Raw genomic sequence first — 11,831 nt, forward strand, 5'->3', positions numbered from 1 at the left:
CAGGGGGGGTTGATAAATAGAGGGGGACGGAATAGAATTGAAATGTAGATGAGGGGAGGGGGAAGAAGAGAAAAGGTGGTATTGGTTGTGTGTTGAATATGAAATGGATTATTAGCTTGCTGCCTCAGCTGCTGCTGATTTACCTGTGGCTGATGCAACTGTGGAAGTCAGAGGTAATAAAACATGCTGAGATGATTGTAGACTCCTTGGTATGCACAGGGCTTCTGTGAATTAGACATCAGTGTGTACTTATTTTTTAAGGTTCTCCTCCTTTTACTCCCCCCTCACTTCTGTTCGTCCCCTCTCCTCGTCTCTCAAATGTCAGTGTAGCAGGTTGGCTGAGGTTAAATGTCAGCTTTCTCTGCTGTAGGTATCAACTGGGACACGAGAAACGGGAGACCATCAAGTGTATAATAGAATAAGCTTCTACTGATGAGTTTGAGTGATTTTAATGAGTGTGTGTTCTGTGAGCTCTTCCTTTTCATAATGACTCTGCCTCATTCTAAAGGTAATTATGATAGTTCACCATGACCATTAGGAGACACCACATTAGCTGCAGGCAGAAGTAGGGCAGCATTCTCTTGTGATGCATGGGTTATTATCTGTGTGAAAAGCACTGGTGAGCATCTGCACTGTGGGTATTTTAATCACTTCCTCTTCTGGCTTCTTTTTTACCTCATTAAGGTTTTACAAAATATTCCTGTATATCTTAACCTTAAGCTGTTTACTCATTTGCCACTCACCACCAGGTTATGTGACGATGGGAGCAGTACCCCCCGGCCACTGGTCCCAGCAGGCGTTTGCTGCCCAGACACCGCTGGCCTTCGGGGTCCAGTCTCCTCTAGGCCCGGTAGCCCAGGTGCTGCCAGGCGGCCAGCCTCTCATCTGGGGCCAGGCCAACATCTTCCCTGCCACCCAGCAGCAGTGGGCAGCCATGGCAGCCGGAGCCTTCCCCCCCACAGCCTACCTCCCTGCCCAACCTGTGGGCACTCTGCCTGCCGCCATGTTCCAGACTCTCACCCCCGTCACGACTGTGACTCCCGCCGGCGAGAGCCATTCAGGTGCTGGAGCAAGCGCTTCAGCTGCCTCCCCTTCAGCGTCGTCGAGTCCGCAGCACGGGGACAGGGCGAGAAAGATGGGCAAAGAGATGTTCAAGGTGGGGAGCTAAAAAATAAAGAATTCTGATGAAAACACAATTATGATATCTGTTGGGAACTCTATTTTCTACCTTGTGTTGTTTTTAGAAAATGTGGTCATGACGCAAAAGAAGAAATTAGCAGCAAAAGCCCAAATGATTTAACATCAGCCAGAGAAACCAGGAACTGTATTTATCTTATCATTCTTTTTCTATTGTTTCTGGGGACATTATATGCCTTTTATTAGATAGCTGACAGGAAATAAGGGGAGAGAGATGGGGAAATTGTGGACATTGTCAGCACCTTAACTTGGCACTCTTACTGTTTTTTTGCATCCCAATCTCAAAGAGCAGGGCCTGGGTACAACTGGAATTTCGTTGAGACCAACCTAGATTTAGAATGAGCCTCTGTGGAGTTTGTTGCTCAAACAGTCCAACCCACTACGGTTGAGCCCAAACACAAGAATGGATGAGACTATTTATGGAGGCTGAGACAAGTCTGAGTCCAAAAAGCTACAAGAGCTGAGACGATAGAAGTTCAAGACGATTGAAAAAAAACATCTTGAGACCAAGACAGGAAGCACTGCCACCTAGGTTTTAGCCACGGTGATCAAGTGCTCTTCATCAGATTTGACGGCCATGCTTTCAGTCAAAGTAGTCAAAGTTAAAGTAACTGTGTGAGGTTTAACTTTTGCCTTTCTGACCAATGCTTACCTCTTCCTGCAGGACTTTCAGCTGGCAAAGCCTCCGGCCATGCCGTCGAAAAAGGGTGAACAGCCCAGTTTAACAGGAACCTCAGAGGCATTCAGCACTTACTTCAGCCGTGTGGGCACTGCCCAGGACACGGACGACTGTGACGACTTTGACATTTCTCAAATGAATCTGACACCAGTCACGTCCACAACACCATCCACCAACTCACGTAAGAACTCTATCCATTCATGTCTGTCCGTGCTCCAAGCGACCTGCTCTTTCTGTAGCATTTTCTGTCTGTAGCTACGTCTGACTCGGCGTGACTTCCCCCGCAGCACCCACCCCAGCTCCCAGGCAGAGCTCTCCCTCCAAGTCCTCCGCCTCCCATGTCAGTGACCCCCCCACTGACGCCACAGACCCCCCAACAGATGACTCGTTTGGGGAAGCAGAGGGCAGCCCTAGTCGCAGTGGAGAGGAAGATGCTGTAAGTGTGTATAGTTGTGTGTGTGTGAGAGAGGATGGTAAAGTCAAGTGTGTGTGCATTTAATAACTCACTCCTTATGCTGCTATAACCTGCGCAGCGCGTTGAGATCTGCTGATAAATAGCCTTTGTAGCAGTGTTGGCGGGCCAGGTAATCACTCTGCCTGATTAGGGGACCGATGCCGTTGTGTCCCTTAGTGTGCTAGTGTGTGTTCGTATCAGTGCATGTTTGAATGTGCACATGAAGTGTGTGTGTCTGTGTGAACATGAGCTGTGGCGTACCTGCATAAGTATGTAGTTCAGAGTGTGTGTGTGTGTGTGTGTGTGTGTGTGTGTGTGTGTATGGTCAACACAGCGTTAAATTAGCTGGTGGAATTGTCAGAAGCATCATTAAGCTGTTATTAATACCAGCCAGGTAGCGTCCATACATCACTACTTCTATATGGACAGACTCATCTCTGGTGAGATAGAGGCGGAATAATGCCCCAATTCTTCTTCCAGGGGCAATTAATATTTATTTTACCAGCAACACCTCCATATAAGTGAGTGAAATTAAGGAAAGATAAGAAGATAAAGTGAGATTTTAGGAAGGTCGGAGAAACTCCCTTTGACCAAAGTCCTTGTAGAATGAGTGACTTCCAAGAAGACTTTTCTAGTACTTTTCTAGTCTGCCTTTCCCTCTTTTTTTGCATTTCTTTCATGCCTGCCTCTTTCTTCTCTTTTGGTCTCCACTCTCCAGGCGTGAAACATTAGTTTTATGCCTCCAATCCAGCTATTATTGAAAAAAATAGAGTACTTTCACACTGCTGAAAATGTCACCAGGCCTGAATAACACACAGAAGCTTTACACAACCCTGAGAAATGTGCACTGGTGGCGGCAGTGAGTGAATGCCGCGAAAAGGTTACAAAGAAAGACAGGAAAGATGGAGCAAAGGCTGGAAAACAGCCTCCCACTCTAAAAAAAGCGGAAGTGGTTTAGGAAAAAAGCAGCAGATCAATAGTATGAACTCCACAGATGCTTTCATAATAGACATCAGTAAAATACATGTGTGTGTGTGTTTAAGTATGTTTGTATGTATTGCAGATGTGTTTCTGAGAAGAGACAGGCTGTGTGGGCTGTGTTTTCTCACTTTAAGAGTCCTTTGAATTTCTCCTTCAGAGTATTGACGCCTTTTCTCTTTTGCCTCCTGTTTACTTCTACTGTTGTAGACAATCCTGCGATCCCTCTTTCAGATGTATTCTTCTCTGTCTACTTTCCTCTCCTCCTTATTTCCTTCTCTTACACCCCTCCATTATCTTTTCTCTCCACATTTCTCTTCCTTCCTCTCCTTCTTCCCCTCTTTAGGCTTGTGGCTCTGGATCACCCTGCCCCAGTGAGACAGCAGAGCCTAGCCCAGACCAGGCCAGTCCAGAGGCTGGGAGCTAGATAGCAGCAGGGCAGGGTAGGTATCCATACCTCTCCTCTCCCTAGCTCCTCCTCCTTCACCTCCCTGCCCTTGTACCCCCTACTTACATCAGTCTCAGTATGCTGCATCTTTTTTCATCTCTTCCTTCTTCTGAGTTTTTCTCCTTCTCCACCTGCTGTCACGCATGCTCAAAGAACGGCATGTGTTTGACTGACTTTGAGTGGTCATGTGTGTGACTGTGCATGTATGAGGATTTGCTTGTGTTACCTTACGTGTGTTGGTAATTTTTGTCGTAGCCACACCTAGAGTTTCGTAAGTATCTATCTATTATGATGTGGCATTTGCATGAGTTTTTGAAACAATGTGTGACGAGTTCATCACGCATGATCACTTTGACCATGGTGCTCTGTGCCCTCATTATGTCGTGTCTTTGTGATGTGTACCTAAATCACGCCCAGTTCCCTAAATAGCACATATCTCAGTAGGAAAGCCAATGGTGTGTGGCAGCCAATCATAAACTGTGCACTTGAGCGAACAGGATGTCTTCTGGGATTTGTCAATGTTATGTGCAATATGCTGATCTTAGATGTTTAGCATTATTATAAAAATGATGTGTGCTGTCATTTTTATGCATTATGCATGTTACATGATGTAATAATATGTGTAGTTTTTGGGTTGTATTGTAAGAGGAGTGTGTTTTTTCACATCTTCCTAGAGCAAAACTTTCACACAACTTGTATAGGCTGGAAATTTCTTTTAGAGACATGTCAACATGCGGTCTGCCTACTCAAGGAGGGGCACACATACACGCACACGCTCCTGGGTCGCAGCCATGAAATGGCCTGCTTCCAAAGGAGAGAGCCATTTTGATCCCTGCCTCCCTACCCTGTGTCGTCACCCACACAATTCCCAACGATGCCTCCTTAATGATAGCTGCTGGCACTCACACAGGGAAAAATGTAATGGGTTTTGTTTTCATCAGCTAATACTGGGGTGCCAAGATTAATGACTGCCCCAACATAATTGGCATTAATTAAAACCCAAGAAGCCTTCTAGTCCTTCCCCACTCCAGGAGAGGAGGAGGGCTGGCTGAAAAGCCTCTCTCCCCCGTTGGTACTGTCTTCATATTCAGTCGGTCTGAAAGCTGCAGGGCAGCAGGTGGACACGGGCCTTAAGTAGGAGGACGGATTGTAGAGTACTGAGTGGTGAATCTGGCAGCAGATTGACTGTTATGGCCAGAAGCACAGAGTTTTTCCTCTGTAGTAGGTGGACTGCTTTGGTCCTGGTCCAATGAATCTGCTCCCATACGGTGTTTACTTGCTCAATCACATTGGCTTTAGACATCTCCCCTAACGAACACGCCTGTGCACTAGGCCCACTTATTCCCCAGACAAGCACACAAATGATCGATACTGTCACCACCTGTGCTCATATTGGAGCCAAAAAAAAAAAATGCGCGTGTGTGTTTGTGAGTGTGTGTTTGGTGGTGGCTATGTCCTGTCCTCCCCTCCCACTGTGTGGCTCTGACAGACATGTGTTCAGGCTAGTGGGAGTTTAAGTGTTTTTTTCTGGGGTGATCTCATCATGTACAGCGAACGCTCCCGAGTCTCAGCCGTGAAATGGCCTGCTTCCACGGTTCACTGAGCAGTCTCACATTGCTCCCCCTGCCCAGGGCCTACCACTCACACGCATGCACATAAATGTCCACACGTGTACCAGTCTGGCCAGATATTTTGGCCTTCGGGCTGGTGCTACGCCAGCACATCACTCATACCTCCACCCAGTCCCTCCCTCCTCTCTCTCTCTCTCTCAGCCCGGGTGTACGGAGCTGGAGCAGCCCCGGCTGGCAGCGCTGGTTAGATGATGCGGGGTGACACTGCCGGGCTGTGGCTCTGGTGCAGGGGCTGAGCAGTATGTGCTTGCTGTCACCGCTTGTCTCAGCCTCTTTGTCACCTCTCTCAGGGCTGCTGGCAGCTACTTTCTGCTGACTGTCTGGCCTTGGCCGGCCCTACAGGTACAGCTCTGTATCCCAGAGCCCAAAGCCTCAGCTAAAGCATCACCCCAAACCCTTTCTGTTCAGATGAAAGCCGATCCAGATTATGCAGGTCAGGTTTTGGTGTGATTTTAAGCGTGAAGCAGCTTTTTAAGAAAGTCTTCTTTCTTCTCACATATACTACTCTGTCCCATGAGAGAGCTGTATTCAGATACAACATGAGTCAGATTGTGCTTGATTTGTGCAAATTTCAACACAGAATTGCTTTTACTGTTTTGGCCACAACTAACCAGTGCACAACAAGACGTTTTGAACATCAACTTTAAAAGGGCTGCAACTCGTCATTATTTTCATTACTGGTAAATCTGTTGCTTATTGCCTCAATTAATCAATTAAATGTTTTGTCCATAAAATAATGAAAAATGGCCATTACAATTTTTGTTTTGTCTGACAGACAAAAAGACATTTAACTTACTCTGTGACAAAGAAACGGATCAACATCCTCACATTTGAGAAGTTAGAACCAGAGAACATTTATTGGGGGGCTTTTTTATAAAAGAAGACTGAATCTTCTGTCGATCGACTAACCAATGAATCATCACATTTTTTTCAGCTCTACATTGCAACGACATGCATGTGTGAAGTGTATAGTGTATGTTTAAACTGAGCAGCTCAGGCAGACTGAAATTTGTCAGAAATCCCTCTTTTCTTCCAGACCGTCACCTCTTCCTCTTGACTCTACATTACGGAAGTGGAGTCATACAGCTCAGGATAATCATCATATTTTTGCTCAAGTTAAACATTCTCACGTAGATGCGTGTTTGCATTAGTTTGTCCCATCATGTTGTCTCTAAAATTCACTTCATGTCATATAATTTAACTGGACGGCAGCAGAAACTGCTGTATATGATGAAGGTTGCTAGACTCTTACTGGAACGTCATTTATTCTTTTGGCCTTGAGAGAATGTCGCACCTTTTCTCACATCAGCCGAAATTGCTATCACACCAGCTGTCCTCACATCCTCAGTTTTCATCAGATTATATGAACATTAGGTACCGTATCCTTGTGTGGAAGCTGCTGGTAGACTCCAAACTATAAGCACACTTCTCTGCACCTCTGAGTGAGAGTAGTGTTCTAGAGTATAATAGGCCAGTCAGTAGTCTCCAATCAAGTTGTCCACACGGCCGATTGAGAGGCTGGCTGTAATTATGTGTACAATAATAACTGGTCCATTGTGAGGGACTGCAGCAGACTTGGTGCTCTGACTGCAGGGTGTTCCATCATCCACTGTTGTCTTCAAGCTCAGTTGGAGAGAAATACAGACATGATGACTCATAACTGGTCTTTCAAGGCACTAGTTTATACCTCTGATTCACACTGGTCCTGGAGGGAGCCCGGAGTGGGAGAGAATATGCATGTGCGTGCACGACACGACAATAACTCAGACGCACACACATACAAAGGTTTCGAGAGTGAGAGGTGAATTTTTCAGTGAGAGCTCTGAATGGGGCTTGGAGGAGAACTGATTGGACGTCTCCTCCAAAGCAGTGTGCTACTGCAACCTGGTGGCCATGGTAGGTACAGGACCTAACAAACCTGTGCAGAGCCAGAACTTACTAGTCAGGGCTTGCAGGTTGGTGATACTTGCAGTTCAGTTGGATGAGAGAATGAATCAGAATCAGAAACTCAGCTCCTCCCTTTTTAATTATTCAGATGAACTGTTGACATTACAAATCCAATTAGGTTTTAACAGAGAAAAGTAAAAGCTGTGTGAAGTCGCTGATGTTTTTCTCTCTCATGAACAGAAGGGGAAAGACCCTCTCTACGCCCAGATCAACAAAGGGAAGAAATAAAGAGACACACAGGAGGACAGACCTGACCATCGCTGAGAGAACAGGAGGAGAGCCCTCACAGCGTGTGTGTGTGTGTGTGTGTGTGTGTGTCTGTGCGTTTCTGACACATCTCCCTGCCTGGCCAAGCCCTTCTTCATAACCTCTTTCGGCTAACAACCTCCCAGGAGGAGCCTCCATGCTCCCTCTGTTCTCCTACACCTCCTCCTCTTGTGCTCCTCCTCCTCCTCCTCTCTGCAGTCTGCTCTCCTCCTGAGGAGAGAGAGCTCTCTTGGTCATTCACCCCAGACAAGAAGGGATATCAATCACTGAGACGGATTCTCCCTCCACTGAGCTGTCTTCTCCTCTCCTCCCTTCTCCCTGTGGCGACTCACACCCAGCCTTACAGACATAACCTGCTCCTCCCCTCTCACCCTCCTTCCCTCGCTCCTCCTCTCTGTCTTCGCTCCTTACCCTCCTTCCTCTGCCTCCTGTGTGTGGCCAGAAACTGTGCTGCCAAGGAGGGACTGAATCAAGCAGTGCCTCCCTGTCTCCGACACACACCCTCACACACTCATCAGGATTAGAATGATCATTTTTCGTTTTAACTGACAGAATTTGCATCAGTACCGAGGAGATCTCACAGGAGGAGCTAGACTCTAACGGGCCTATCAGGGGTGGTCCGTTACTGGGATCACTGCTTCTGATTGGTTTGTTGGTTGGGGCGTTTTCTCCCCATTCTTTGTGAGTGTCTGCTGGATCACTATGCAGAAACAGACTCTCTGGGAGCTACTCACACACCTACTACACACAAGCCGTGCACACGGCAGCCTATATATGCTCACCACACACGCACACACTCAGTCATCTCTCACTCTCTCTAACATGCATACACACAGTAATTTGCCAAATGTCTCTCCTCGCAGACAGACTCACACAGAGGCCAGAGGACCAGACATTCTGAGGAAAGGACCCTGAGAGGGAAGTGTTGCAAGTCAAACAGATTCTGTGATTGAACTGTTCATTCTCTATAGCTTTTGTACAATACCAATTAAAAAAAAGAAGAGGAAATTGAAAAATTGAATTTTTATTTTATAAGTCAATCAAGCCGCTGGGGTCAGCTCTATAGGAGTTATAGAGTTAACATGGCTTTAAGGCATCTGATCGTTGGTTTGCCAAACTCATTTTGTAAATAATGACAACAACAACCATTTTGTCCACCGGACTTCTGTGCCATAAAATAGGAAGGCTTCAGTTATGCAAACTCTTGACGTTAACCCAAGCAATACCAACATTTGTTTTCTTTTTCCTGTTTTCCCACTATGTTTTGTTGCCTTATTTTGCCCTCTGATTTTTTTCTTATGCATGGATGTTGTAGGTCTTTGTCTTAACCTCGCTTATTAACCCCAATTCCAGCTCCACACATGTCCCCTATTTGTCTTTTAAAGTCCCACTACCTTCCATTGTTGTGGCCCAAACAAATTAGCTTTTGCAGTTTATGTTACCCAAAGCCTATGTATGCACCACAGCCCTGTGTTTCTGTACCACAAAGCTATATTCCAACTCTATGTTGCAGGCAACAGAAACACTCTCACTCACTGTAGTCCAGAATGCTTCTTCCCTACATTGCGTTCCCCTAGAATGGTCTTTGAGATACAGCGATGCTCTGCCCATCTGTTCGTCAGGTGCCAAACTGCTGCGTCTGTGTGTGGACCGCAGCATCTTCTGCTACAACTACATCAACTGTGATGCCAATGACTCCCTATTTTATGGCCAGAGTCCCCATATCACCTGAGAACTCTTTTGGACTACGATGTTGATTAACAAAAAAAAATTGACAACTAGAAGATGAGCAAAGAAGTTGAATTAAAAGGGAAACGTTGCTGTTTGAGTACATAACATTTCTAGATTTTAACTTTACCTCAGCTAACAGTTTCTTAATGTAAATTGACACATTATTTTTATCTTTATGAATATGACATTCTACAGTGGGTTTTTAGATGATTTTTGGTTCTCTCTTGATTTACGTATTCCACCATGTATTACTGTTACAAATAAACACATCCCAAATGACTGATATTCCTTGTGTCTTAATTGTGATCTAGGTTTTTGTGTGTGAAAGAGAGAGTGCGCCTAATGGTGTGTGCGTGGCAGAGGTGACCCCAGTGGGTCTTTAGTTAATGTAAAGCAAGTGCCACAGTATTTTGTTGTAACTTTATGTCACATTCTGCTGCGCTGAAACCAACTACAAACAAGGACTTCTTTCTCTTGCCTTGCTTTCCCCATCCTCCCCATGGAAAAGGAAAACTGACTTTAACACACATTGTTAATTCCATATTATACAGGACAACCTGAACCTCTGTTGATATTTTTAAAGGGTCACACACACAACAACAAAACACATTTTCTCACTTTCCCACCGTGTTATCTGACAATGCAGTTCGTTTCAGTATTACCTGAGGAGGTTTTGAGATACTCATCTGTGAGGTTTATGCCACCCCACATAATGTGTATGAACCGTGGGTGAACCGACCCTTTAAGAATAAGTTTCTCATCCTGTCCAGTTTTAATGTGTTTTAGTCTACCAATATGTTACAATCCAGGCCACACCAGTGGGTTTATGTTTTAAAAAACAGCCAAAACAAAACAGTGCCGCGATCCTCTCTTAAAAGTACAGTATGACAAAACTGACCATGTAGCCTGGAAACCAAGGCCTGTAAGTCATACAGCGACGAGCAACAATGTGAGCTCTGAGCTCTTGGGCAGAGTCTTTGACACACCTGTCAGTACAAGCTCAAGATGGCATAAGGCATGGATAAGACAGAGATAATATCCTTCAAACCTGCCTGAATACTACGTGCCTGTAGCATGTGGTGATATCACACATACCTGTTGAAATACTTGTGTTCTGTGTAACAAACCTGGAATGTTGACCGACCTCTTTTGTTTCCTTTTCCTCTATGTTTACTTTTACTCAACATTAAATGTAACGTACAGAGAACAGACTGCGTCTAATGATACATTACTATGACTTCTCCCAATGACAAACAATATAGACAGCTTTACAAAGATAAAGGCTTGCTGTACCTATTTTTTAAAAAGATATCAGAGTAGAAATGTAACAAACAGCAAAACAGCTCCAGCTACAAGGTTTATGACAGTGAGTCACATATGTGCCAGCCCGGCAACATTCCTGAAGGATAGAAAAAAAATACATAAGCTGCTGGGAGTCGGTGTTATATGGGGCAGACCCGTTTGACGAGCTGGGCAGTTTTTGTATAAGATCAGTGTGAGTATTCCCACTCAACCTCATTCCTCCACTGAAACCACCTCCTGTGCTCATGGGACGCACAGTTCTCGGGATCGGAGCTGAGGAGAAACACACAGAGTTGTGACAAGTGTTGGAAGTTTTTGTTAATGTTGTATTTTCATCGGACACATAATGAGAGGCTGAAGAAGTAACCTACTTGACTAAGAACATAATAATTAAAAGCACAATGGATCAGGTATGTTGCAATTTTTATACATCCAGATCCTTCTGAAGGTAGGTGTATTTAACGGTCATTTATTATGTTATAGCCATGCTATTTGCAATTATAATATTTAATATGGTATTAACATGTGTAACTCCTTCCTGCCATAAGGACTTCATATGAATCTTTAATAAGCTGTGACGGATTCAGTGTTTGTACTGTGGAGAGTAATTGTCAGGCAACTACATTTATTACACAAATTCCAGCCTCCTGTGTAGTTTGTGTGTGTTGAAACTCTCCTGATCTAGGCAGATGACTATAAATCAAGTCTGCCTACTTTCTCTCTTCAACTATACAGAAAGACTGATAGATTATGCACATAATGCAATTATAAACAAAATAAAACCATCATTGTGTTGCGAAGGGTGATACATTGCCATGATTTCATTCTTCATGTTAGCTAAGCAGAACCCTATCTTTAATGATGACAACACACAATTAGCAGCACAATAGCAGTATTGCAACTCAGGCTTGCATTGTGTGATCCTTTCACCAGGAGGACACAATGGACTTTAAGGCCCTGAGGGCCAAGTTCCAGGACCAGGAACACCTCCTGAAACAACCCAGGATCAAACCTGCTCTCACAGAGAAACCAAAGGTTGTCCCTCCTCCCCACAGCCCCCCTCACACCCTCCCTGCAGGAGCACAACCCTCCCTAATCACCTATATTAACCAGAGCCTGGAAGGGAAGACAGTGATGGTCCCCAGAGTGGTCTTCAAGGATGAGAAGAAGATGAGCAAAAGGCCTCTCATCCAGGCC

The 11,831-nt window shown here is 45.1% G+C and overlaps 1 protein-coding gene across 7 annotated transcripts in view; it reads left to right on the plus strand.

Moving 5' to 3' along the window:
* Positions 1 to 9,611, plus strand: part of dab1a (DAB adaptor protein 1a) — a 99,507-nt gene extending 89,896 nt beyond the window's left edge. For 4 of the 7 annotated variants that reach the window (XM_046050142.1, XM_046050141.1, XM_046050144.1 and 1 more), the window contains 4 exons: positions 750 to 1,156; positions 1,862 to 2,057; positions 2,164 to 2,312; positions 8,465 to 9,611. In XM_046050142.1, coding sequence (XP_045906098.1) covers positions 750 to 1,156; positions 1,862 to 2,057; positions 2,164 to 2,312; positions 8,465 to 8,554 — 842 coding nt within the window. In that variant the 3' untranslated portion in view covers positions 8,555 to 9,611. Of the gene's footprint in view, positions 1 to 749; positions 1,157 to 1,861; positions 2,058 to 2,163; positions 2,313 to 3,654; positions 3,752 to 7,514 lie in introns of those variants that run through there. The other 3 variants (XR_006825176.1, XM_046050145.1, XM_046050143.1) reach the window with 3 other exon arrangements.
* Positions 9,612 to 11,831: the final 2,220 nt, after the last annotated feature.

Source organism: Micropterus dolomieu, linkage group LG05 (assembly GCF_021292245.1).
Source record: "Micropterus dolomieu isolate WLL.071019.BEF.003 ecotype Adirondacks linkage group LG05, ASM2129224v1, whole genome shotgun sequence".
NCBI classification, from domain to species: Eukaryota; Metazoa; Chordata; class Actinopteri; order Centrarchiformes; family Centrarchidae; genus Micropterus; species Micropterus dolomieu.